A 26,868-nucleotide genomic window follows, 5' to 3' on the forward strand; every position below is an offset into this window, starting at 1 on the left:
CACCCTGGCTGTTGGCTTAGAATCAAAGACTTGGAGAATCTTTAACGTTGGAAGAGGAATGATCTCTAAGATCACCAAGTCCAACAGCACCACGTCAACTAACCCGTGTCCTGGAGTGCCCATCTGTGTGTCTTTTACCCCCCCTGGGATGGGGACTCACCCCTCTCTGGGCAGCCAGTCCAGGGCCTGACCACTCTTTCAGCAGAGACATTTCTCCCAGTCTCCAACCTAAACCTCTCCTGGTGCAGCTTGAGGCTGGTTCCTCTTGCCCATTGCTTGTTCCTTGGGACAAGAGACCGATCCCCCAGGAACACCCTCCTTCCAGGGAGCTGCAGAGAGCCACCAGGTCTCCCCTCAGCCTCCTCCAGTCTCACCCCCCAGGCAGTTCCCTCCTCAGCTTCTCTTTACTCCTGAAGCCATCGGGGACCCGCCCAGAGCCACCAGCTCCCACTCTTCTCCTCTCCAGTCCACGGTGACGGCTGCCTGTCTTCCTGGGGGGGTTTGCTTTGGGCTGCAGGGATGCTGAGCAGACGTATCCCATTTCACTCGCTCCATTTCCTCCCTGGCCATTTCCTCCTTAGCTGGTTTGATGATTTATCTGATCACTGCTCGGGGCTCGTGGCGCCGCCGGAGCCAGGTCCTGTTTCACAGCTGCAGTTCAGGCTGCAGCCTCGGCTCCCAGAGTCAAACCTCTTCGTGTCAGGGTGGAGATCAGTGCAGATCCTCCCCCTGCCCTGGCTCCCCAGCTGCTCCTGCGAGTCCCGGTGCTGGTGGGAGGAATGGCTGGGAGCTGGGGGATGTGGGGAGGGCAGCGCTGGCCCCCACAGCCAGTGGCATCCCCACACCGGGGATCTGATCACTGGGGATCAAGAGCTGAAGGGTGGGACCCAGGGGCCATGGGCAGCCTCTGCTCAGTGTCTGTGGGGACAGGACAAGGGGCGATGGGCTCAAGCTGGAGTCCAGGGAGTTCCCCCCAGTGTGGGGAAGAACTTCTTCCCAGTGAGGGTGAGGGAGCCCTGGGACAGGCTGCCCAGGGGGTGTGGAGTCTCCTCCTCTGGAGAGATCCCAGCCCCTGTCCTGGGGACCCTGCTTGGGCAGGGGGTGGGACCCCAGGGGCTCTGGGGGGCCCTGCCAACCCCACAGCTCTGTGATTCTGTGGTTCTGCTCCATCAGCATCGAAACACACCTGGAAGAACCCCACAGCTCAGGGGAGCAGGGTGGGAACCCCAAAGTGTCCAGGGAGTGTGGATTCTCCGCAGTGGTGCCCAGATGTCTCTGTGGTGCCTCCGTGCCCTTAGGAAATCGGCTTTAACAACGTGGGCAGCAGGAAGAAGCTGCTCTGAGTTCAGGAACAGGCCCAGGTCAGCCCCCCTCGATGGGAAGTGAGGGAAGGTGGATGAACAGGTTCCTGCTTTTCCAGGCCAGGAGGAGCTTTTATTCCCTGGATTTTAATTCCATGACCTGAATTTCTGGGCAGACGAGCTTCGTGATGGTCTCACTGCCCTCTGCTCTGGCAGTCCACGGGAAGCCAGCGTTGGGGGGCAAGGGGGACACACTCTTACCCTGGAAAAGCTGTGACTGCTCTTCCTGCATGGATGGGAGCCACCCAAACCATGCTGCCAGCCACCCAGACCACACTGCCAGCCTCGCTCCTCCTGCCCAGTGCCGCTGCCCGTGCCATGGTGGCCGTGCTCCTCCACACCACTGAGCCCGCAGCAGAACAGCCCCAGGACTCACCATGGTCCTCACATCCATGGGGACAAAATCTGGGAAAGCTCTGGAGCTGTGAAGGGACCCCCCAGCCCGTGGTGTGTGGCCCATCCCCGGGATCGCCGTACGGCTGAGGGCAGAGCGCAGCCCCGCTGGCACAGCAGGGTCACACTGTACATACACCCCTCTGCTCCAGGAGAAGCAGATTCACCCATGTTTCACCTTCTTTGGTCTCCTGAGGTAACGGTGACCCCGACAAGCGTTGCAGGGCACCAACACAGTTGTTTTCCCTCCATCTTTGCCCTTACTCCGCATCTCTGGTGCTCTTGCCTCCTGGTGCTCCCTTCCCAGGCCTGGTTGGTTGCCATTGGTTAATTAGCCCTTTGGAATGCCCAGGCCTGGTTGATTGCCACCTGTTAATTAGCCCTTTGGAGTGCCCCCTGCAGAGGTCCTTGCAGATGGGTGGGTTTGGGCTCCCTTTGGCTAGGCTGGGGATGTTTTGGCTCCCAGGCTGGGGATGTTTTGGCTCCCAGGCTGGGCTGGTTTGGGTCTGGGTGACAGCAGGGTTGTGTTGTGTGCTCCAGGTGGTGGTTGTGGCTGTTGGAGGATGGTAGTTCAGTATTTCTTGCCTTGAGGCCAGCTGGGGAGGCATTTCTGAGCCTGGGGTGGGAAGGGAAGCTGGGAAAGGCAGAAGACAAGATGCCCACTGGGTATCCTGTCCTGTGTCCGAGATACCCAGACCGTGGTGTCCATCCCGTGTGTCCAGCTGTGCCCAACAGCTGTGGCTGTTCTAGAGAAGAGTTTTCCTTCAAGAAGGGATGAGTGGCACCTTTGCCCCCCCCATCTAACCCCCTTGTTCCCTTTGGCTCCTGCAGACCTTTCTGCAGTCCCCTGTTCTCCCCTGGGTGTCCCCTTCCCATGGGTAACTAACCTCTCCTTTCTCTCTCCGCCTCTTCCCTTTGCCGGCCCTCGCAGGAGGAAGAGCAAAAGCAGGCAGTAAGTTGGCTTCTGATGTCTCGCTCTCCTCTGCATGAGTCCATTTGCTGTTGGTTGGCTTTGGATGCAAATACACCCTGGGAAGGCTGGGTCTTTGGAAGCAGCCCTCGTGGGCTTCCAGCAGAGCATGTCTGTGTGTCTGTCCCTACAGCCACCCCTCTCTCCCTTACCGCACCCCGTGTGGCACCACGTCCCTGGGCTCTGTGCATGGTCACTGGGGCTGGACGTGCGGGTTCCCAGCTGGCTCCAGAGCCTGTTCTGCTGATCCTTTGGAGCATCCTCCATGCTAAGAAAGCTTCTTGTCTCTCCAGGAATCCTCTCGTTTGCCTCCCTGCCACGTGCAAGTCCAAGCGTGAAACCTAATTAATGCCTTAGTATTCTGGGCATGGATCCCTGTCATCCAGCGATGATAGAGGCTCCTTGAATGAGTCCCAGGACGTTCCTTGTAGGGAGGAGGAGTAAAGTGAGGAGAGACAAGAAGGCGTTCGCTCTGTGCCGGTGTCGGTTCTCTCTGTGCCGCTCCCGCCCCTGTTGGTTTCGGGATCCACTCCAGAGGGAGCCCTTTGGCTGTTCTCCGGGCTAGCCAGATGTTGGGTGTCTCCCCTGCAGCAGAACGCCCTGGCAGCGTTTCCCAGCATGGTTCTCTGCACACACAGAGCTGTAGTGTGGGTCAGTCCCGTGCTCCCGGCGCTGGGGGGTTCCTGCGCGGTGGTTACCCCGTACCCAGACTGGCTGTGGGATGTGTGCGCTGGGAACCCTGGTGCCTTATGTCCTGTAAGGAAACGTGTGTGTTTCTGGGTAACTGCTGTTGCTGGAAATGCCTCGGTGCTGGGGGAGCTGAAGTTGGGCTCTGGTGACTCCTGGGTGGCCTTCAGAAGGAGGTGGTGGTAAGTACCCGATCACCTTGAGACGCTGCTGCCGCTGACGGTGTGTCCCTGGCTTTGCTGGGGGACCTCCCAGAAACTCCTTGGCTTAGTGGAGGGACCAGATTGCAGCGTGTGGCAGCCACCCTCAAGGACTGTCCTGGAGGAAGGGAAACACCACTGTCCCTGTCCTCCAGCTGCTGCCTGTGTGAGCTGTGTCCTACGCCGTCCTCTTGCCCCAGGGGATAATCACCCAGGTGGAAACGCAGCGTTTCCACTGGCTTGTTTTCCCAGTGCTGTGCTGTTCCTCTCAGTGATGGGTGAAGAAAAAGGGTAAAGATGAGATCAGAAGAAGGATTTGCCCAGTTTTACTCCCCTTCTTTCCCTGGAGCACCGTGTTGGTGGGAGGATACGGGAGCCAGGACTGGTAGGACGACGTGGACGCACCGCGTCCCTGCCCGGTCCCCGTGGAATCACCAACGAATGAGCCAGGAGGGATCTGGAGCTCCAGAAGGTGGATTCTGACCAGCTTGTCCAGGGATTTGCTGCCCAAGAGATTGCACATGTGAGCACTGAGTGGAGGTCTCTGCAGCTCCTGGGGGCTACAAAGGGGTTACTGAGGCTGCTGAGGTGCCTACAGCGACAGCGTGCCAGCTGGCTGCGGAGACGGCTGTGTCCCAGCCAGTAAAGATCGCTGCCAGCGTAGACCCAGATTCACCACAGGACCTTTTTGTGTGGCAGCTGGGGAGAGGCTGGAGCGATCTGCTAAATATTAAACCTCCCTGGTTCCCAGTCAGCTGAGCAGCCACGGGAGCTGCACGGCCCCGTGGCTGGGGGCACGCGGAGGGGATTCACCAGGACGCACGGCACAGGGGTGGTGTCCTTGGCACCTGGAACAACTCCTACAGCGAATCCAGAGGCGCGTGGAGCACCCACAGGAGAACTTCACTAATGCCAAGCAGGCTCCCCAGCAGAGGGGGAATGGAAACCCGGGATGGAGACCTTTCCTTCCAGGAGATGGTGGGAGCCGTGCGGGCGCGAGCGGAGCCGGCTCCTCGGTGTTACGATACCGGGGTCAAGCGGGACCTGCTCACACCCAGCACTCCCCCTGAAGGGGTGGAAGTTGTGGGAGGGTCCCTCCTTGACCCGGTGAAGAGGGAGTCCCCATCTTCCTCCTGTCATTGGGCGGTGCAGAATGAACAGGCGACACTCGTCAGCCGGCCTGAGGGGCAGCAGTGGGCACCCCTCATGAGGAGACCCTTCCCACCACAGCTGAGCCCAGACCAGCTGGGATGAGACCAGAGATGCTGAGACCTTCCTGTGGGGAATCCCTGCCCCTGCAGAGCCTGTAACACCCACAGGGGTCTCCTCATGTTGATACCTGAATCTGCATCCGTTTCCGCATGGGGCTGAGGTCCCGTGTGCCTCTGCAGAGTCTGGGTGACTCCCACCATCACACACTGATGTGTGGCCTATAAAAACCCAGGAAGGCTTCCTCCAGATGCCTCAACGCTGCCAGTCAACTCCCTTCTGACCCCTCAGGGCTTCCTTTGGCTGCAGGAGACTTTGCCTTTGGTCTCTGGATGACTGGCGAACTCGCGGCACTGATGGATACCTGCCAGCTGTGCAGACAACGTGACCCGACCTGCCTGGATGTCAGTCCTTCGCACTGAGAAATGAGCAGCCTTCTGGGAACAAGTGGGAACCCACCTCCACTGCAGCCACAGCTCCAGCTGTGCTCTGGAGCACACAGCACGAGCAGCGAGACGCAGGCTAAGGCAAAACCCATGCTTGGGATGAGCAAAGGAAGGGGCCAAATCTGAGGAGAAGGCTGTGGGGGGACCTCACTGCAGCCTCCCCGTCCCTGAAGGGACCCCAGGAACAGGAGGGGAATGGGCTTGTTAAAGGGCAGAGCCTGGCAGGACAAGGGGCTGGAGTGAAGCTGGAGGAGGGAAGGGGGAGAGGAGAGACTGGGGGGAAGTTCTGTGCAGAGAGAGTGGTGAGGGGCTGGAAGGGGCTGCCCAGAGAGGGGGTGGGTGCCCCGTCCCTGGGGGTGTTCCAGGCCAGGTTGGCTGGGGCCCTGGGCACCCTTGTGTAGCTCCAGGCCTGGAGGTTGGTGTCCCTGCCTGTGGCAGGGGGTTGGAGCTCCGGGACCCTTGGGGTCCCTCCCAACCCCGACCAGTCTCTGATTCTGGGATCCCATGGTTACCCACCGTGCTGGCAGCTGTAGGCCCCTTCTCTGGTGAGCAGCACTGTGCCGTGCCGGCTCTGCCCGTGCTGCTGGACACAGAGGAATCCTCTGATGCCGGAGGTGTCCGGGCTGGAGATGTTGTGACATCTCAGTGGCAGCTGGTTCCCTTGGCCTGCGAGACGTGGTGTCTGCACATGGTATGGGGAGGGGTGTGCTGGGGGGAAGGTGCTCAGTGAGACGTGTCACAGCAGTGCCAGGGAGTGGTTTGCCCCCTGGACACTGTGAACTGCCTTGTACCAGTGCTGGGAACACTCCTGCACGTGGTTCCACTCACTGATGCAGGCAGAGGTGGCTTTGGAATAAGCTTTGAGTTGGTGCCTTCACACTAAGGGACATGTTCTTGGGCCTCCTGGAGGGCACCAAACCTAGAGAAGCTGCCAGAAGAGCTGTTCAGATGTTCATTGGGAGTCATGCAGAGAACCAGAGCTCTGCAGCGATGGAGCTGATGGATCAGGAGGTGTTTCAGCAAGGGAGGCTGGGTCTGCGCTGGCATCAGGTACCCGAGGTGGAGCCCCCCCTTCCTGCAGTCGAGTTGGCAGCACTGCCCCAAGCAGGGGACGATTTGGGGTGCAGGAGGAAGGCTTGGCAGGGAGTAGCCATGGGTGTGCATTGGGATTAACTGGGAGTCCCCTTGCTCTGCTGGATCACGCTGTCTGGTGCTGGTCTGGTGCCCGAGGGAGGTGCTGGTGCTGCCTGTGGTGGGCACAGGGCACTGCAGAGCGGGGTGTGGAGCTCACCTCTGCTCAGGACCTTCTGTCTGAAGGGAAGGAGCATGGGGAGCCCTGGCACAGGGTGCCCAGGGAGGTGCCCCGGGATCCCTGGCAGGGCTCAAGGCCGGGTTGGATGGGGCTTGGGATGCTCTGGGCTGGGGGGGTGTCCCTGCCTATGGGCTCTGAGGTCCCTCCCAGCCCTGACCACTCTGTGATCCCCCTCCCCACGCCAGTGGAGCATTAACACATCTCTGTGGGCTGGGGCAGCCCTCCCCTGCTGCCTCCTGCCATCTGTGCCGTGCTGGGCGGGCTGAGCTAAGAGGATTGAGCCCGGCTCAGGCAGCAGCAGCGCGGGGCCCTGCTTCTCCCCCCAGTGCCCTGCCCAGGGGACAGAGCCCAGAGCCTTCCCAAATAAACACAGACCCACAGTGCCAGGGCTGGTGGCTCCAGAGAAGCTGCTGGTGGGCAGTGGTGAGGAGGTGTGAGAGTCTCTCCTGATGCTCCACTGGATATTGGTGGGTAGTGGGAGTCCAGAGGGGATGGAGGCATCAGCCCTGCTTTGGGGGGCACGCCAGCAGCACGTAGGGGCTGCCAAACACAGGCTACAGCACTCAGGAGCACACAGAGGTTTTAATGGGAGTAGCCAGAGAGATTTCCCAGCGTAGGGGTTGACAGGGTGGGAGGGAGGAGTGTGGCTCTCCCTGGCTCCCGCTGTCCGGGGAGCAGCCGGAGCGCGGAGCCGCCCCGCAGCGCCGCTCCATTCATCCCTTCCCTGAATCACATTCCTCTCTGCTTCCTCACGCTTTGGATCGCTCCACACAGGCCCCAGGCTGTTGGGTTTCTGGTCTTCTGAGCTCTGCCTTCCCTGGGGACACACGTGCCGGGTTCCACCTTGGCTGACACAGCTCCGCGCGGGCGCGGCGGCTGCTCCTGCCTTTAGTGTGGGGTAGGAATTGCGCCTCTGCCTTCCAGAGTGCTGGGCTGGGGCTCCCAGCAGGGCACAGAATCCCAGCCTGGGCTGGGCTGGGAGGGACCCCAAGGGTCCCAGAGCTCCAGCCCCCTGCCACAGGCAGGGACACCAACCTCCAGGCCTGAAGCTACACAAGGGTGCCCAGGGCCCCATCCAACCTGGCCTTGGACACCCCCAGGGACGGGGCACCCACCCCCTCTCTGGGCAGCCCCTTCTAGCCCCTCTCTCAGGGAGCTGCCTGGCGTGAAAATCTTCCTGTTTTCATCTTCTAGAGGCTGCTGTTGATTTGCACACTTCCCTGGTGTAGTGCAGGGGGGTGTGAGGACCCTGGAGCCCCAGAACACGGGGGATATTCTACAACACAGAGCAGATAAGAGGCTTAGAAGCTCCACGCTGCGGGAGCGGTCGCGCCGGCACGCGCGGTGCTTGCGCCCAGCAGTCCCTGTAGGTTTATCCTGGGCAGTCATATGCACAGCTGGGCCTTGCTTATTCCCCAACACGTGCTCAGAGGGGCTCTGAGAGCCCCCAGAGCCTGTTTCTGTCCCCAGAGTGTTCCCTTGGCACCGTCTGATGTCCCGTTTGGTGTGAGTGGACGGGAATCGCGGGAGAGGAGCATCCCTGCCCGGGGGAAGCACATCGTGCACCCCGGGCACGGCAGCTCTGGGGTGGGAGGGGGTGCTGAGATGTGTTTGGCTGGGCTGCAGTGACTGAGGCTCTTGGTTCAGCAGCACTTTGGTTACAGCAGCAGGGATGTGGTGAGGAACGGGCGCCGTCGGAGCAGGAAGAGGAGAGGACAGTTTGGGTAGGGGCAGGGGGATAGCAGGCTGCAAAGGCTGAGGAGCAATGTCTCTCCAGAGTCAGGGGTGGTTTAGAACCAGTTCTCTCAGGCTGGGAGAGCTGGGCTGGCTCAGCCCGGAGAAGAGAAAGCTCCAGGGGGAGCTCATTGTGGTGTCCCAACACTGAAAGGGGTCCTAGGGAAGGTGTGAGAGGGGCTGGTCACCAGGGAGCGCAGGGACAGGACTGGGATGATGGCTGCAGGCTGGCAGAGGGCAGGGGGAGGGCAGGGTTGGGAAGGAATTCTTTGCTGGGAGGGGGCAGCCCTGGCACAGGGTGCCCAGAGGAGCTGGGGCTGCCCCTGGATCCCTGGCAGGGCTCAAGGCCGGGCTGGATGGGGCTGGGGGCACCCTGGGCTTGGGGGTGTCCCTGCCTGTGGCAGGGGGGTAGAATTGGATGGGCTTTGAGGTCCCTTCCCACCCAAACCAGGCTGGGGCTCTAGGCTTGTCCTACAGGAAGGTTTCACTGGTCACTGTTAAAGATCTCATGGGCAGGGGCAGAGTCGGGGTGGCTGTTGTTGATCCTCTCCCCTACCTGGGTGTTTCTGTCCCTTGTCACTGGCTCACAGGATTCCCTGTGCTGTGCTGGTGCCATCCCTCCCCTCACATGGGTGTTCCCACCAAACACCCATTGCCATGTTTGGGGACAGATGTTCCTGAGCCCCTGGAGGTTGTGTCTGCTCTGCTGACTCCCCTGAGCTGGCTGCAGATGATGTACTGCCAGGATCTGCTTGTCTTCTGGCAGGATCTGGCTTTACCTGAGGTCTGCTTAGCCCCTGATGCTGCTGCTGAGTTTGGCAGGGCTGAGCCAGAGCCCTGGAATAACTTGCTGGCTTTGAGCAGGGGCTGGAACTGGTTGAGGGGTTATCCTTGAGATGCCCAGGCTGAGAGGTATTTATTGCTTCCCTGCTGCATTTCAGGGCCGTGCTGGCTCCTCTCAACCAACGTTTCCCTGCTCTGTAGCCAGGGACCTGCTCTAGTATGTAAATAGGCTTAATGAAGTGCAGGCAGTGCGTGCAGCCTCCTCCTCAGGACACAGTCCAGCTTCATCCTCCACAAGTACTAACTCCTGCCCTGCTGTGGGCACCCACACACAGCCAGGCGGTGCCGTGAGCGGTGAGTAAGCTGAACGTAACGCCGCGTGTCCCCCAGACCGAGCTACACACCAGCCCCTCACAGCACACAGAGTCTGTCTGTCCCAGAGATGGGGAAACCGCTGCTGTTTCCAGCTCCCAAGCCTGTCCAGCCAGGTGCTGATGGGATTCCCATGAGGGCTGGTGCCTGTGTCCGGCTGTCGCCGGCGGGAAGGGTCACACGACCACGGGGAACGCGGCAGAAGCTCTGGGTGCCGGTGTGGGTGTTGTAGCTGCATCCTGAAGGACACTGCCCTGGCCAGGCCCCAGCTGGAGTGTTGTGTCCAGGGCTGGGCTCCCTGGGATCAACCAGCCAGGGATCTCCTGGAGAGAGTCCAGAGGAGGGACAGAGATGCTGAAGGGGCTGGAGCATCTCCCCTGGGAGGAAAGGCTGAGGGAGCTGGGGCTGTTCAGCCTGCAGAGAAGAGCCTGAGAGGGGATCTGATCACTGGGGATCAAGAGCTGAAGGGTGGGACCCAGGGGCCATGGGCAGCCTCTGCTCAGTGTCTGTGGGGACAGGACAAGGGGCGATGGGCTCAAGCTGGAGCCCAGGGAGTTCCCCCCAATGTGGGGAAGAACTTCTTCCCAGTGAGGGTGAGGGAGCCCTGGGACAGGCTGCCCAGGGGGTGTGGAGTCTCCTTCTCTGGAGAGATCCCAGCCCCTGTCCTAGGGACCCTGCTTGGGCAGGGGGTGGGACCCCAGGGGCTCTGGGGGGCCCTGCCAACCCCTACAGCTCTGTGATCCTGTGACAGCCTGCCCTGCACCTTGCAGGAGCAGCACCACCCACACAGCTGACCTGCTGCTCTGGGGGTGGGAGGTCTGTGATGCCCTTAATGCCCACTAATTCCCTGCCAGGGAAGTGAACATTCACCATGTTGCTGCGTGTCCGTCTGTCGTTCTGTCCCTCCTGGCGCTGCCCAAGCCTGGGAGGGGAATGGAAGCCACGTGAGGGACATCTGGATGCAGTGCTGGTGTCTGTGGCACCTGGCCCTTATTAATAGCAGCGAGGAAATGGCAGTTGGGGGTTTCTTGACCTCACATGAGATTCATTCCACCGGGCGAAGGCTGCGAGCAGCTGCCAGCGGTTTGGGGCGCGTTTCATCATCTGCTGCACAGGCTTTACGGGCCGGTTTGGCCCTCGCCTTTGTAGGAAGCTATCCCTTTTTCCACCTCATCTCTTTATAAGGCTTGTCTCTGTTCAAAGGGAGCCCTGAAACATCTTGTTAAAGCATGTTATGTGCAGCACAAGGGGTTAGCTATGGGCTGATACAACAGCATAATCCCCCCGAGCATAAATCACTCCTTTACTAACTGTGCTGTAAACTTTTATCTCTCTGAAGCCGGTAGTTTCTGCTGGGTTATTGGCCCCTCTCCAACTTGTTCTGTGTTTCCCCAGCCCCACAAAGACACTTCTGCACTCAGGCTTGGAGCAAATGAAAGGGCTGAGGAGACACAGGCCCGCGGCTGGCGGCACGCGGAGCTCTCTGGAGCTGGTGTGCGTGGTGCTGGAGCCTGACTTGAGGATGTGCCCTCCTCAGAGGGAGAATGTGCCCTCCTGAGGGAGGATGTGCCCTCCTGAGGGAGGAGGATGTGCCAGCGTGCGGGATCCGACGGGTGCGTCACACCTCTAGCAAGGAGCCGCATCCTGGCACCCACCTCGCTGCTGTCACCTCGGTGTTGACTCAGGGATGCTTGAAAAGCAGCCCAGGCCGAGCAGCCCAGGGGAGATGCTTGCACAGCTTGCTTGAGCTTGTTCAGAGGCTGGCTGGAAGGTGCCTGGGTGTCCTCCCCCCCCGGCCGTGGGGCTCGGAGCCAAGCGGGGTGATACACGGTGCTCCTGAAAGGCTGAAACCTCCCAGAGTCCCAGGGCTGGAAAAGCCCTTTGAGCTCCCGGAGTCCACCCACCCCTGTCCTGTGCTGACCCAGATCTCTCAGCACCTCATCTCCCCCCTGTTAAACACCCCCAGGGCTGGGGACTCAGCCCCCTCCCTGGGCAGCCTGTGCCACAGCCCCACAACTCTGCCAGGGAAGAACTTTGCCCTCCCAGCTGAGCTGACCCTGCCCTGGGGCAGCTTGAGCCCATTGCCCCTTGGCCCAGCTCCTGGCCCCTGGCTGCAGAGACCATCGCCCACCTCTCTGCACCCTCCTGGCAGGGCAGGGCAGGTGGGGAGAAGGGCTCCCCTCAGCCTCCTCTGCTCCAGGCTCAACACCCCCAGCTCCCTCAGCTGCTCCTCAGAGGATTTGCCCTCCAGCCCCTTCCCCAGCCTGGTTGCCCTTCTCTGCACTCGCTCCAGGACCTCCCTGTCCTTCTGATGCTGAGGAGCCCAGAACTGGACCCAGCACTGGAGCTGCAGCCTCCCCAGTGCCCAGCCCAGGGGCACAATCCCCTCCCCAGCCCTCCTGGCCACACTGTGTCTGACACAAGCCAGGATGCCCTCGGCTTTCCTGGCCCCTGGGCACACTGCTGGCTCATGCTCAGCCTGCAGCCACCCAACACCCCCAGGTCCTTCTCTGCCTGACAGCTCTCCAGACAGTCTCCCCCAGCCTGTAGCTGCAGGGGGTTGTTGTGTCCCATGGGCAGGACTCTGCCCTTGGCCTTGTTAAACCTCATCCCCTTGGGCTCAGCCCATGGGTCCAGCCTGTTCATGTCCCTCTGAAGAGCCTCCCCACCCTCAGGCAGATCCACACTTCCTCCCAGTTTCGTGCCATGTGTCCCAGCCCTCTGTTTGGCGTTGCTCTGGGGGCTTTTTTGGTGGTAGTTAGGTTTGGAGCAGGCTAGGAGTTAGATATCCCTGGGAAATGCAGCCACGATGCTGCTCAGGGTTATAAATGTCCTGAAGTGGGGACCTTGGGAGAGGGGAGGCTGGGGGTGTGTGTTTGCTGGGAATCCTGATACCCATGGCTTCCTGGTGCCCAGCCATGGCTACTGCACCCCTCCAACACGCACTTACAGCCCAGCTGCCAGGGGCACCAACACCCCCCAGGGCCAGACACCGGTGTCACCCCCACACTGTACCACAGACCTGAAAACCCCAACCAAACCCTCCCTGGAATCAGTTTAACCTCCGTGCTGGGTCGCCATGGGCTCACCTCAGAGCCCCTGGGATGAGGTGCCTGTCCCAGCCCTTCCTGATGCCTCCAGGCTGAAACCTCAGGGGGTTTATTTATCAAACTTGTTCTCAGTGCTGGAGTCATCGTGTGACCCAGCCTGGGCTTAGAGAGAAGGGCTTGTATTGTGTGTGTGAGTTAGTCCAACTACTGTAGATACCCCTGTGCTTCCCAAGCCTGCAGCAGATGTGCTTAAACCCACAAGGAATCAAACCAGCCAGGGACAATCGTGGGGGTTTAACTAATGAAGTTCAGGAGGAGCTCTGCTGGCACGAAAACTGCTCTGCTTCCCTCTGAACCTTTCTCTGCCCAAATAAACCCAGCCCGTGGGTGAGGTGCTGGCTTTGAGGGAGATCTGCACTTGAGCAGTCTTCTGGGACCAAAACAGAGGAGCAGGAGTGGAGCCTGGGTGCAGCCAGAGCCCAGTGTGGCCTCTGCTTTGCCTGGGGCTGCCTCAGTTTCCCTGCTCACTGGCAGTCTGCTCCGGTGTCTGGTGGGGCTGATGCTGGGTACCCCGTGTCTCTGCAGCCTTGGTGGGTGCCACCCTCTCTGCGAGGTGGAGTTGCTGAATTCTTGGCTCCAGGGGCTTCTCTCAAGGGTCTCTGCAGCCCCCCTCACGTACAGGCTCGGGCTTTGGAGTGTTGGGGCTGGGTGCTGGTGCTCAGGTTCCCTCCAGCCCAGCCTGTACCTTCAGACATCCCGTTACACACCCCTCTTCCTGCACACAGGAGACTGCAAACCTCTGGTCCCCAACCCCCCACTGCTAGTACTGGCTGGTACCAAGAACGTGATCATCTCAGTATCAAGGACACTGGGAATCTTCTCCATCAGTCTCAGGTCATCCTGAAGAATGAGCTCTTATGAGACCCTGCTGGGAGTGCTGGGTCCAGCTCTGGGGTCCCCAGCACAGGAAGGACGTGGAGCTGTTGGAACAGGGCCAGAGGAGCCACGAAGATGATCCTGGAGCAGAGAAGGCTCCAGATCTCACAGCCCCTTCCAGCCCCTGAAGGGGCGACAGGGAAGCTGGGGAGGGATTGTTAGCAGGGCACAGAGTGACAGGATGAGGGGATGGGGTTAAATTGGAAGGGGGGAGATTCAGATTGGATCTCAGGAGGAAATTCTTCCCTAGGAGGGGGGTGAGGCCCTGGCACAGGGTGGCTGCCCCCTCCCATGCTCCCTCCCAGCAGCTCCCCCTTAGCCCATACCAGCGACCCCAGATGTCGGCTGGTCTGTGCACAGGACCCAAGGTGATGCCTCAGCAAATACATTTCAGAGCAGGAGGAGGGAAGCAGTGCAGGCTGTTCCCCAGCACCAGGACTAAGCCTTCCAGATTATCCCCCTTCCTCTCGTGGCTCTTTGCAGCGCACCGAGACCCCAGCATCACATCAGAGGCTCCAGTGACGCGCGGTGCGCCCTGTCCGGGTGTTATTAATTAGCTCGTGGGCCACTCCTCCCGGAGATCAAAGGAGCTCTGCCAGGACATGAGGAGCTTGGCTTTTACAAACATGCCTCCAGCAGCTGTCAGGCAACCCTCTGCCTCCTGCTCACGAGCGCTCCTGGGTTCGGGTCTCGGCGAACCTGGCGAGCGCGGTTCTTCCACCTCACACCCAGGGAGCAGCTGAAGCTTCTCCTGCCCATCTAGAGCGGGTTCTGCTTGCTCAGGTCTCTCTTACCTCTAGTAGGTCTTTCACCTCTAACTAAACATCTACGTCTTGTTGGCCCAGGCAGGTTCCCCCTGCCACACGCTCAGCAGACGGGGGCCGGGTGCTCCTCCTGCCCTCGCAGGGCCCCTTGAACCAGCCTGAATCCCAGGAGCATCCTTCCCGTGGCCCATTTCCTAAGCCCACTCAAACAGGGGCGTCCACCCCCTGCCTGGAGAAGGTTTCCCCCATCTTGTTCAGGAGAGGTGCCCAAACACCCGCCCCAAGAGCCACCCCCAGAGCAGGTAAGTCACCGTCCTCTTCCTCCTTCGGGGACGCCGCGCGCGCGGCTGCGCGTGCCGAGCCCCTGAGCATCGCTAGGACTGCAGGGAGGAAGAGGAGGAGGAGCGGGGGTCGTGCTGCTCGGCGTGGAGGCTGTTGCCTGGGGGGCACCCGCCGGGGGAGCAGCTCGTCCCGTGGCTGGAGGGGATGAGGTGACCCATCTGCAGAGCAGCTGCAGCATCCTCGCCGCCGGCTCAGCCGCACCCCGCACCGCTGCCTCCTGCTCAGAGAGGATGGCAGAGCCGGGCGGGTTGTGGAGGGGGCAGGCTAAGGAGCAGCGGGGGAAGTTGCTTAGTAACCAGCTCACCTATGGGATGGCTGAGGGCGACGTGCCTGGCAAGGGCCCTGCGAGCCGCCCTGTTCAGCGCTGGGTGCAGCCGGGCTGGTCCCGGGTCCTTTGCAGCCCCCTGGGCTTGCTCAGCCCCCAGACAGGTGTTTATCCCGCTCCCCCTGGGATGGGTCTGGACAGCAGCTCTGATCAGCCCTGCAGCAGCTCTTCGTGCTGCACCAGCAGTGAGGGAAGCTCTGCCCAAGCCCCGCTCCTCCTCGGAGTCCATCCTGCCCGTCAGACCCTTCGTCCACCTCCTGCTCTGGTTTAACCACTCTGCAGCTCTTGGGAGGGATGTTTCCATACCAGAATCAAACTGGGTGCCTGCTGGGACCCAGTGGTGAGGTGTCAGCTCATCCAGAGTCACACAGGTGGTTCTGCACCCGTCTTGAGAGTGTTTCTCGTGCTGGTTGGTGGCTGGTGGAAGGCGCCTCGTCCCCGCAGTCTTCAGGGCTCTGACAGTGTGCAGGGGCTGGGCAGGAGCAGGGTGCCCAGAGAGGTGATGGACGCCCCAGGATCCCTGGCAGGGTTCAAGGCCAGCTTGGATGGGGCTTGGGGCACCCTGATCTAGTGAGAGGTGGCCCTGCCCATGGCGGGGGGCTGGAACTAGATGGGCTTTGAGGTCCCTTCCCACCCAAACCAGGCTGGGGTTCTGGGATTCTGCACAGTGAGCTGTACTGGGCACTGGTGAGGCTGGGTCCAGTTCTGGACTTTCCACCCTTCCCACAGTAATGGTGGTGCTGCTCCTCATAGAAAGCGAGCTCTGTGCCCAGGTGCTGAGTTTAGCTGGTGTTCATGGCTGTCGTGGTGGGTGAAAAGCTGGGCATGAGCCATCACTGTGCACTGGCAGCCTGAAACCCCCTGTCCTGGGCTGCACCCCCAGCAGCGGGACCCTGGGCTGGGACAGGGGGATTCTGCCCCTCGGCTCTGCCATGGGACAGACCCCCAGCAGCGCTGCCTCCAGCTCAGGGTGGCCCAGGACAAGGGGGACACGGAGCTGTGGGAGCCCCAGAGATGATGGGGGGCTGGAGCCCCTCTGCTCTGGAGCCAGGCTGGCAGAGCTGGGCTGGCTCAGCCCAGAGAAGAGAAGCTGCTGCTGGGGAGAGCTCCCAGCCCCTTCCCGGCCCTCGAGGGGCTCCAGGAGAGCTGGAGAGGGGCTGGTGCCCAGGGCAGGGAGGGCCAGGCCCAGGGGAACGGCCTCCAGCTGCAGGAGGGGGATGGAGAGGGGCTGGGGGGCAGGAACCCTTCCTGGGGAGGGGGGAGCCCTGGCACAGGGTGCCCAGAGAAGCTGGGGCTGCCCCGGGACCCCTGGCAGGGCTCAAGGCCGGGTTGGATGGGGCTGGGGGCACCCTGGGCTGGGGGTGTCCCTGCCTGTGGCAGGGGGCACAGTGCCCTGCCCACCCAAACCCTTCGGGGGTCCGATGATTTTCCATCTCTGCAGTCCATGGTCCTCCAAAGAGCGAGTGAGAAGCCAACCCCGGCTCCTGCTCTGAATCACTTCCTGGTAGATACTGTCCCTCCCACTCTTGACTCCAGCATGACCTCCGGCCGCGCTGGGCAGAGCTGGGCCGCGCCGGGCCCAGCCCCTGGTCTATTCTTAGCTGAGCAGGGCTGCTCATCCCCCTCTCTTGGGTGTTGGCACACGGGAGGTTTGTCAGAGGCAGAGCAGATGAAAAGGCAGCAGCTGTGTGAGCTGCTGTTGGGAGCAGCACAGGAGCCCGTGCTGGTCTGAGTCAGCGCTGGCGGAGGCCGCGCAGCCGCCCCCGGGTGACGCGCGGGGGACACTCGGTGGCGGCTCCACCCGCGGCCTCGCCGTGCGGCGTCGGTCTCATCGAGCTTCAGGCCCAGGGACGGTCACAGCGTCACGGAACCCCAGACGTGTTGGGTGGGAAGGGACCTTCCCAGCCCCACCCTGCAGTGACAGGGACATCTTCACTGGAGCAGGGTGCTCAGAGCCCCATCCACCCTGACCTGGGGTGTCTCCAGGGATGGGGCCTCCCCCACCTCTCTGGGCACCCTGGGCCAGTGATCCACCCCCCTGAGAGGGAAGAGCTTCTTCCTCAGGTCTCACCTAACCCTGCCCTGCTCCAGTTTAACCCATGGCCCCTCATCCTGTGGCTCCCTGCCCTTGCAGAACGGTTCCATGCGGGGACTGACCAGCTGGGAGCAGCTGCCAGTGGGGGGGTCACACTTCATTACCTCCTCTCTGGACCTTTTGGAGCCCGTGGAGGTGTGGGCACCTTCCCAGGCAGCTCCTGAAGAACCTGCAGGCTGCCAGCACTGCTGGCCCTGTGAGCAGCGTGCCCCACAGCCTCGACGCGCTCTGTGCTGGTCCCAGAGCCCCCTCCCAGCACTGGGACTCGTACAGGGGCTCCAGCCCCGCTGCTGGATTCGCCCTTTCCCCGGCACTGGGCGGGCTGTGCTGCCCTGGCAGCGCCCGAGGCCACAGCAACACCTGCCTTGGCAGCCTTCACCCCACACAGAGCTCCCCGAGCCCGCTGTCCGTGTCCTGAGGGCTGCGCGGGGCCTTGGGAGAGGAGAACGTTGCAGGAAGTGATGGAAGCCAGGAGGAATTTCCCTGTTTCCCCCAGCGCTCTGTCCTCGCCCCGTCCCGCCTCTGGTGGCTCCTCGTGTCTCTGCCAGCAGCCCCCAGCCTGGAGCTGGGCTTTTTTCAGGCCCTTTGCTGTCCCACTGCCTGGCTCACGTGCCAGGCGCCGGGTTAAACAGCGCAGCAGCCACCTTGGAGAGCCAGCCAGCCCCTTCTCCTTCCGCAGCCTCTGAAGCCGCATCATTAATTAATGAGTAATTCTCAGATGCAGTTAGTAATTGTTTCCATCACCACTCCGCATCAGGCCTCCCCTGGGAGGACTCTCTACCTTTTTTCCTCTGCATACGTCAGCCAAGTCTCAGGGGCTCAATTTGGAGCCACAATTGCCCTTCTCCTCCTGCACCCGATGGCTGCTGTGGGGCCCTTCGCGCGCATCTCCCCCCCGTGACTTGTGGCAGCCACACAGTCCTCCTGGCACGGGGCAGTCCCTGGTGTAAGCTGCTCCTGGTCCTTCCTCCTCTCCCAGGATCTCCTCCACATGATTCTCCTCTGGCTGGGAGGGATCTCTGGAAGTCCCCAGTCCAGCCTCCTGCCCGGAGCTGGCCCAGCTGCAGCAGGTTGTTCCCAGCACACCAGGATGTGGAGCAGGGAGGACGGCTTCTTCCCTTGGCTCTGCTGCTCCTCATCTCTGGGGCTCAGCTTCACCTCCTGCAGCGAGGAAGGGCTGGAGCGATGGGTCGGGAGGCTGGGAGCTCAGCTCTGCACTTCTTCCCCCTGCCAGCGTCACCTCTTGGCTCAGCGTGGCCTCACTCTGTAGGGAGTGACGTTGGAGCCCAGGAGGAGCAGCTCCTTGGGGCTGGGCAAGGACAACCTCGTGTGCAGCGAGAGCAACACGTCTTCCTGGAGGGATGCTCTTGCTGGAGAGATGCTCTTCCTGGAGGGATGCTCTTCCTGGAGGGATGCTCTTGCTGGAGGGATGCTCTTGCTGGAGGGATGCTCTTCCTGGAGGGATGCTCTTCGCTGGGGAGAAGCTGGTGGTGGTGTCAGGGCTGGTCACACAGAGTCTGATCCAAACTGTGGAGCGATGGTGGGTTTGAGGCTGAGGGAGCTGGGGCTGTTCAGCCTGCAGAGAAGAGCCTGAGAGGGGATCTGATCACTGGGGATCAAGAGCTGAAGGGTGGGACCCAGGGGGCCATGGGCAGCCTCTGCTCAGTGTCTGTGGGGACAGGACAAGGGGCGATGGGCTCAAGCTGGAGCCCAGGGAGTTCCCCCCAATGTGGGGAAGAACTTCTTGCCAGTGAGGGTGAGGGAGCCCTGGGACAGGCTGCCCAGGGGGTGTGGAGTCTCCTTGTCTGGAGAGATCCCAGCCCCTGTCCTAGGGACCCTGCTTGGGCAGGGGGTGGGACCCCAGGGGCTCTGAGGGGCCCTTCCCACCCCTGCAGCTCTGTGACTCTGTGTTTTACTGGGTGCAAAGGAAGAGCAGAGCCTTGAGACAGCCCCTTCCCTCTCTCAGCAGCACAGGAGTTGGAAGCTCAGAGGAATCGGGTTGTTCAGGCAGCGCCTGGTGCTGGGAGGAGCCTCTTTCTCCTCTGAAAGGAGCAGGATTCAGCTGATGCATTTTTATCATCCATCTTCTCCACGAAGCAGGTGCTTCTTCCTCAGAGCAGCCTTCCTGAAGTCTCTGAAAGGATTCCATCCCTTGGGAAGACTCCTTCCCTACCCCTGTTTTATGCAGTGAGTCCTCCAGCTTTGTGGTGCCGAAATGTGGAAAAAAATTGGGGGTTTTTGTCTAAAAACACCCCCAAGGCTCAGAGCTCCACGTTTCAGTGTGTTCATGTTCAGCAGACATTTACATTTACATTTACATTTACATTTGCACAGCAAAGGTTCTCAGACACTGGGAATGCCGGCGCTGTGGGGCAGGGACAGGTCTCCTGGTGTGGTCTGGCTGGAGCACTGCAGCTCCTCCCAGGGATCAGCTTGTTAAAGGGCAGAGACTGGCAGGACAAGGGGCTGGAGTGAAGCTGGAGGAGGGAAGGGGGAGAGGAGAGACTGGGGGGAAGTTCTGTGCAGAGAGAGTGGTGAGGGGCTGGAAGGGGCTGCCCAGAGAGGGGGTGGGTGCCCCGTCCCTGGGGGTGTCCAAGGCCAGGTTGGCTGGGGCCCTGGGCACCCTTGTGTAGCTCCAGGCCTGGAGGTTGGTGGCCCTGCCTGTGGCAGGGGGTTGGAGCTCTGGGACCCTTGGAGGGTCCCAGGCTGGGATTCTGGGATTCTATGCTCAGGCCATGGGCATGAGGTGGGAGCTGGCTCTCCCCTTCCCCAGCCCCTGCTCTCCCAGACGGATGCCCCCTGCATGGCTGGGGCTTTGCTCTGGCTGTGCTGGGTACCAGTGCTCCTGCAGAAGGGCTGGCTGATGGTGGTGGTGGCTCTTGGCTTGCCTCTCAGGCTGATGTGTGTCGCTCAAGTTTCTTGTCTGAAAGTCCCAGTGTCCCTCTCAGACTCTGGTCTGAGCAGCTCCTGGGCGCTGGGAGGTGAGGGAGGGTTTGGCCAGGAAGCCTGACACCCTTTTTGACATAGGACATCCCACCTGGCTGATTCAGGGTCTGTGTCCTGGAGAGTTCCACCCTGTATTAAACGGGTGATCCAGAAAGGCACTGGGAGAAACACCTTCCCCAAGGGGCTGCCAGGCACGGGACAGGCTGTCTGGGGAAGGGGAGGGGGGTCACTGCCCCTGGGGGGTGTAAGAGCCGTGGGGCTGTGGTGCTTGGGGACAGGGGTCAGTGGTGGGCTTGGAGGTGTGAGGTGAGGGTTGGACTCGCTGAGGTTAAAGGTCTTTCCCACCCAAACCCGCTCTGGGGCTCTGTGAAATGGCTCTGGTGTTACTGAGTGTCCTGTCCCTGGCCAGGCAGCCAGCACAGGGAAACTGAGGCAGCCCAGGGGAGCTGAGTTCCCCCAGCTGAGCTGAGTTACCCCCAGGCTGGTCCCTCCCCACCTGACCTCACTCCCCATAAAAGGGGCTGTTGGGGAAGGGCCCTTCTAGGTGCTTCCAGGGCAGTTGGAGTGTGGCTGGGGCGTCAGGTGGGTGCTCACCCCAGTGCTCTGTGTTCCCACGGGGTGTGGGTGTAACTGGCTGTTGCTGTTCTGTGTTCAGGGTGCTTTTGTCACCACACTGTGCTTATCCCAGCCCTGGGGGCTCTGCCTGTCCTCTGGGGATGAGCGAGCACTGTGTGGTGCTCAGCTGCTGCTCGGGCTGCCCCTGAGCTGAATGTGGTGCTGGGAGGACCCTGTTGGTTCGTGTTGTGAGTTGTCCCTCTGCTGCATCCTGTGTTGTTGAGGAACCTGCTGTCCCCATCCCAGGATGGAGGCATTGGGCTTCCCCTGCCTTTGGCTTTGCCTTTCCTTGCTGGGTTAAACATCTCTGGAGTTCTGCATTTCCATCCTGGGAATGTTCCTGCCTGTTGAAGGCCTCAGCTCTTACTGGTCTTTTGGATAACCTGAGGAGGCAGCTGCCTCCTCACCTTTCCAAGCCCTTGACTAACACCTCTCCTTGGCCTTGGCTCCTGTGAGCATCCTCTCCTCTTTCTCTGCTTCCCAGTGTGGACCCTGAGAGCGTTTTGCTGAGCTGTCACAGTACCCTCACCATTAGCACCCTCAGTACTTGCTGGCTCTGCTGCTCTTCTGCCCCAGCAGCCACCTGGAAGCTCCAGTTAAGGGTCACCAGTCACAGTCCTTTAATTATTCATTATTGCCATCTCCTGACAGCTTTTTCCATTTTCCCAAGAGTTGTGGGGCTGTGGCACAGGCTGCCCAGGGAGGGGGCTGAGTCCCCAGCCCTGGGGGTGTTTAACAGGGGGGAGATGAGGTGCTCAGGGAGCTGGTTTAGCTCAGGATGGGATTGGTTGGACTTAAAGGTCTTTTCCAGCCTGGTGCCTCTGTGATTATCTTGCCTGGTCTCAGTGTCAGGCTAACCAGTCCTACCCACCCACTCCTTGTGCTTTTCCCTTTTCGTATTCTCTGGGAAAAGGCTGATCCACCACCTGGAGTTTCCCAGCTCCTTCCAGATTGATTAACAACCCCAGGCAGGGCCACCAAGCTCCAGGCCTGGAGGTTGGTGTCCCTGCCTGTGGCAGGAGCTCTGTGACCCTTGGGGTCCCTTCCATCCCAGACCAGTCTGGGATTCGATGTGTAACTGGTACTTGTCCAGGAAGCAGTTGGTAGTCCCCATCCCCTGGGCATCCTTCGCCCAGGTGCCGGCCCCGCTGGCTCTGGGTGTGATTCCACCCCACGGTGTTTCTCTTCTTCTGAGCCCCCAGTTCCATGTGCCCTGCTCTGCTCTGCCTCTGTATTCATGACTCATCCCAACCTTTATGTCATCAGGAAGTGTCATTAGAGCGCAGTTATTCCTGTGCCTGTAATTGGGGTATTAACGAGCCGGCTCCCCCGGGGATCCCTCGCGCAGCCTCCAGCCCCCGGGCTGCCTTTCAGCAGAGCCCCTTTCCTCTGGGGCGTGAGGAGGGTTCAGAGCCACAGATCCCAGCCCTGCCCGACCTGTGCTGACAGCTGTTGTGAAGAACAACCCCAAACACCCTGTTTCTCTCCTGCAGCCTGTCACACACGGTGCCTGGGGCGGGTTCCTCGCAGCTGGTTCTCTGAGCATCACCCAGTGACTCTGGTTTGGCTTGAAGGTTTCACGCCTCTGCCTGGCCACAAGTCTGACAAGCCACCTTCCCAGCTCCCTTCTCTCTCTCCTGGCTGGGGCTTTGGCAGGGTGACCCCATCCTGCTCACCAGACCCCTTCATCCTTGGGCTGCCACCTCGAAGCCCACCCTTCCAGAGGTGTATCTCGGTGCGGCGCCCCGGGGGCTGCAGGAATTGGGCAGCTCCTTCCTGGGGGCTGCGGAGGGAGCAGGGCTCAGGCAGGATGACAGGGGTGCTGCTGTGCTGTCAGGAGCTGTCAGGTGTTCAGGCAGAGCTATGGGCCCCGGCCAAGTCCCTGGGAGCCACATGCCCCTGCCTGTGTGGGTGCTCATGTGCGGACTCGTTCATGGGCGCTCGCGCGTCGTGCTCTGGCTGCTGAGGGGGGATTTCATCCGTGACTCCAGGAGCTGGAGCTGTGCAGAGCCCCATTAGTTCTGGGTCTTATCCCAGCCCTTTGACCAGGTGGTTTCCATCACCATAGTGCCCTTGTCCTGCCCAGGAACCCCCACCAGCAACTTCCCCTTGGGGAGCCAGATGTCACAGAGCCCCCCGAGGTCCCCGTGTCCAACCGCTGGCGTGGCTGGTGTGTGCTGGCGATCGATGCCTCCAGGCTTGTTCCCTGCTGCAGCTCTCACACTGGGCCATGGCCACTTGCTCGTAGGTAGCCACAAATCAGAGGAGACACTGAGCTCGGGGTGTGTGGCCATGGGGCCAGCGGGCTGGAGCTGGGGGGGCAGGAGGTGCACTCTAACCAGCAGCTCCAGGGAGCCTGAGCTCCCCACAGCCGCTGCGGAGGTGTCCTGGGGAGGTGGCTTCCCTCTCTGGTGGGTGTGTTCATGTTGTGTTGTGGTACAACCATGTGGGAGGTTGGAGGTGGCTGTTGTACTTCTGGTAGCACAGGTCAGCTTCTCTCACTGTTGTTTGATGGTAAAGACACCCCAAGACACACCCTGTGTCCCCTCGTGATGTCTGTGGACCTGAGACACCCCTGGACCCGCCAGCTGCACTGGGTGGTCTGGGTGCTCCTGGATTTATGGCATTTTGCTGTGTCCCCCTGTGCTGGCACTGTGGGAAGGGTCTGGGGCATCCCCTCCAGCCCCCCTGCTCCTGAGGGAGATGCTGTGGAGAGCTCAACATCCCCATTAGCGACTGCCAGGGAGTTCAGGGGGGGAAGTGCCAGCTGAGACCCCAAAGACGGGTTTAGTCCTTGTCAGCCAGGGAACGGGGTGGGGATGGAGACTGGGGGGGTCCTGGGGGCCGCTGCAAGGGAGAGGGCAGGGCAGGGGGGTGATGTGGGATGCAGGGGGGTGGATCTGGTACTTATTGAGCGGGCTGAGGGGATTCCCAGGCGAGGCCCCGCGGGGAGGGAGCAGCACATGGCCCGTGGCTGTGGAAATGGGGGATGAAAGCAAAAATGTCAGGCTTTGAAAGCGGCTGGAGAAGGAGCCCTTCTGTGCTGCAACCAGGGCTTGATTGTTTCCTGATCCCAGCTCCGTGTCCCGCAGCTGGGGGGAGAGGGAGGGATGGAGACAAACAGCCTGAGCCGAGCAGCTCCAGCAGCTCCCTCGGGCTGGGAGGGGGTGGGATGGAGCAGACCTGCCCGGGGGGCTGGGGTGGCACAACCTGCTTCTGCTGTGTTACCCTGGGCGCTTTTTGGGGGGGTTTCCCCCCCTTTCTTCTGTTTTCCAGAGAAAGCCAAGCACAGGGAGGGCCCCTCAGGACGGGAGCTGCCCCCAGGCAGGGGGGGCTGCGGGGCTGGGTCACATAGTGTGTGTTACTGTGCTGGTCAGAGGGCTGGCTGGCCCCTGGCTCCTGGCAAGCACAGGTCCTCCTCAACCTGCCCCACGGAGAAGTGAAGTGTTGCTTTCCCTTCTCCCTCTTCATCTTCTTTCACCACGAAGCATCTTTCTGGGTCTGACGGGTAAAAGGTCCAAAACCACCCCCCCCAAAGCCCTGGCAGCCCAGCAGGGTGAGGTAGCTGTCCCCAGGCCACGGGGTACCCGGGCTGTAGGAGTAGAGCTGGAAAAGAGCTGAGTAATGTGTGCTGGGAGCCAGAGCAGCCCTGCAGAGGTGGCTCCCAGCCTGGCAGGAGGATGCGCCCAGCCCTGCCCGGCTGCTGCAGGATGGATGAGCTGCAGCCACTGCCAGCTCTGGGGTGCTGGGACCCTAGTGAAGGGGCTTTAGTTTAGCACTAATTACAGTAGCTGGGTTGCAGCCCGGTGGTCTCAGGCTCTGGGGCATGGGGGGGGGGGGGGGTTCCAGCCCATCGCAGCCCCCAGCCCCGTGCAGGGCTCTCCCTGGCAGTGAGGGCTGCCCCTGTGGTCAGCAGGGCTGAGCCACTGTCTTCCCGAGCAAACTAGCTGTTAATTAATTAGTGCTGTGATTTAAAAACAAAGGAGGCTGCTCCATGCATGGTCTTGGCCCCTCTCCTCTCCTCTGCGCCCCACCCTGGGCATGCTCAGCCCACCCCCCCCGCCCCCAGATTGCCCATCTCCCAGCCCCGCAGTGTCCCTGGCTGGGTTTGTGTGTCTCCCCCAGTGATGAGACTTTGGGCAGATAAACACAGACCCGGTGGTGTGAGGGGTCTGAGCACCCTGCTGATGCTCAGCATCACCCTCTTGGTGTTGCCAGTGATGGGACCAGGGTGACCCCAGTTCAGAGATCGGTGGTTGTGTGTTTTGTAACATCCCCCCCACCCCCCCAAGCCCCCCTCTACCAGCTCATTTTCTGTGGATGGTGCATGGGTAGTTGGGTAGTTCTTGGGGTGCCAGCCAAGTGCTGGCAGAGCACTTTCCTCACCCTGCCTCAGAGCAGCACCTGCAGGTTGGGTCTGTGGTGTGTTTGGACAGGCTGCTGTGGGATGCACAGCCTGGTCCCAGCAGGACGGATGCTTCCCAGCTGCCACCCCGTGCTGGGAGACTGGGGGCACTGGGGTAGCCAGCATTGCTCCTGTCTCCCTCCGTGAAAACTGCTCTGGTCAAGGATGTAATTAACACCTCAGGAGGTGATTAGCCTACCCAACTAATAAGCTGTGGCTGGGTTCCTGGGTGGGGCTGCTGCTGGAGAAGGTGCAGGGGCTGCTGGAGCCCAGGCTGATGTGCTGAGGAGGATGGTGGAGTCTAATTCCCCACCAGAATAAGGGTGGCAGGACCCCCGGGGGGTCTCATGCGCTGACCTTGTTCTCTGCTGTGTGTTCCCCTCAGAGGATTTGTGGAGGGGGATGAGTTATTTTTAGCTGGCGCTTCCATCGAGCTGGAGTCACTCAGGCAGAGGCAGCAATAGGCTCATTTGCAGCTCTGAAAGGATTTGTACATGGAAAACGTCTCAATTCCTGGGGAAAAAGGAGGGGGGAAAGGCTGTACAGCCCCAGATTCCAGAGGGGAACCCTGCAGGGGACTCACAGCCCCGGGGGCTGCAGTGGGGCTGCGTGAGGGGCTGTGGGGCAGGAACGGGGACGTTGGTGTCCCTGGAGCATTGGCTGGGGTCCCTGGGAGCTGCACTGGGAGCCTCCTGCTCCCAGATCCCTCCCTAGGGACAAGACCCAACGGTCCAACGCCAAACCGGCTCAGCAGCATTCCAGCCCCTCTCACAGGTTACAGCAGTAGCAGAGGTGTCCTGGGAGTAAGCAGCGAGCATCCCCTGTGTAGTTCCCCTTTGCAGCCCTACTCCAGAGCAAACCCCTCCTTCCCTGGAGCAGCGTGGGCTCCGTGAGCCTCATGCAGAGCAGCCACAGATTTGGTTGGGAAAGTTTTCTCCAGGATCAGTTGTCAAGGGGGTTCTGTTAAAATAGCAAGATGTGTAAATTGAAATTCCTCTCTAGTTCATTATTTCTGTCCTGAATTAATTACTGCTCAGCCTTCCTGCTAGGGCTGGGGGTTTGCTCGTGGCAGCGAGCAGGAGGAGGTTGCTGGGGCTTTAGGGAAGAGGAATTGTCCTGGAAAGCTGGGGGAATATCAGGAGGCAGAGGGGCAGTTGGATGTGGGTGGGTACAGGGGATGTGTGAGGTGCTTGTGTGGGAAAATCAGCTGAGGAATGTGAGGTGCAGGCAGCAGGAGGGGCAGCAGGAGGGGCAGCAGGCACCTGGGGCTGTGGTGGGTCCCAAGGCAAACAAGAGTCAGGGGTATTTTAGAAAGGCCCTGGGATGACTTTGTGGTTCACTAGACTCTCCAAAAAGATGTGGGGGGAGGAGGAAGGTGAGGAAGGCTGCCTTGGCTGGTCTGCTGGCTCACCCCACAGGGCTGAAGGTCCTGAAGAAGAGAGGGCTGGGAGCAGAAGGCTCTGGGCACGGGAAGGCTGGATCATGGCACGGAGGAGGGGAGAGCTGCCACCCCCACCCACCCCGTCCTGTCCTGTCCTGTGGGGCTGGGCTGTGCCAAGGGCTCTGCCTGATGAGCCTCTCGTTTGGAGGGGGTTTGGAGGCTTCAGGAGAAACGGGGATGGAGAAGCTCTTAAGAGCCTGTCAGATAAACATCCGTGCAGAGGGGATTATGAGGAGCAGGTCCAGCTGTGCCGCTGGGCTGGCCCAGGGTGTCCTCGCCGCTTCCCCTGCCCCTGTGCTCCCCTCTGTGCCAGCAGTGACCACCCTGCCCTGTGCCCTGCCCTTGGGAGGCACCCCTGTGGCTCCTCAGGAGGGACCTGGGTGCCCATGGGTGCTGAGCTTCCCTGTGGTGCTCTGAGGGAAGAGGCGCTGCACATCCCCACAGCTGTGCCCCTGCACACTGAGGTGCTCTTGCTCTGGGTG

At 61.0% G+C, this 26,868-nt stretch overlaps 1 protein-coding gene across 1 annotated transcript in view; it reads left to right on the top strand.

Annotated features, from left to right (window-relative positions):
• DTNB (dystrobrevin beta) overlaps positions 1 to 26,868 on the top strand; it is a 123,757-nt gene that overhangs the window by 81,536 nt on the left and 15,353 nt on the right. The window contains exon 17 of the mRNA XM_084261740.1: positions 2,686 to 2,706. Coding sequence (XP_084117866.1) covers positions 2,686 to 2,706 — 21 coding nt within the window. The remainder of the gene's footprint in view (positions 1 to 2,685; positions 2,707 to 26,868) is intronic.

The sequence above is a fragment of the Gallinula chloropus genome (genome assembly GCF_964237585.1).
Source record: "Gallinula chloropus genome assembly, chromosome: 3".
In the NCBI taxonomy this organism is placed as follows: Eukaryota; Metazoa; Chordata; class Aves; order Gruiformes; family Rallidae; genus Gallinula; species Gallinula chloropus.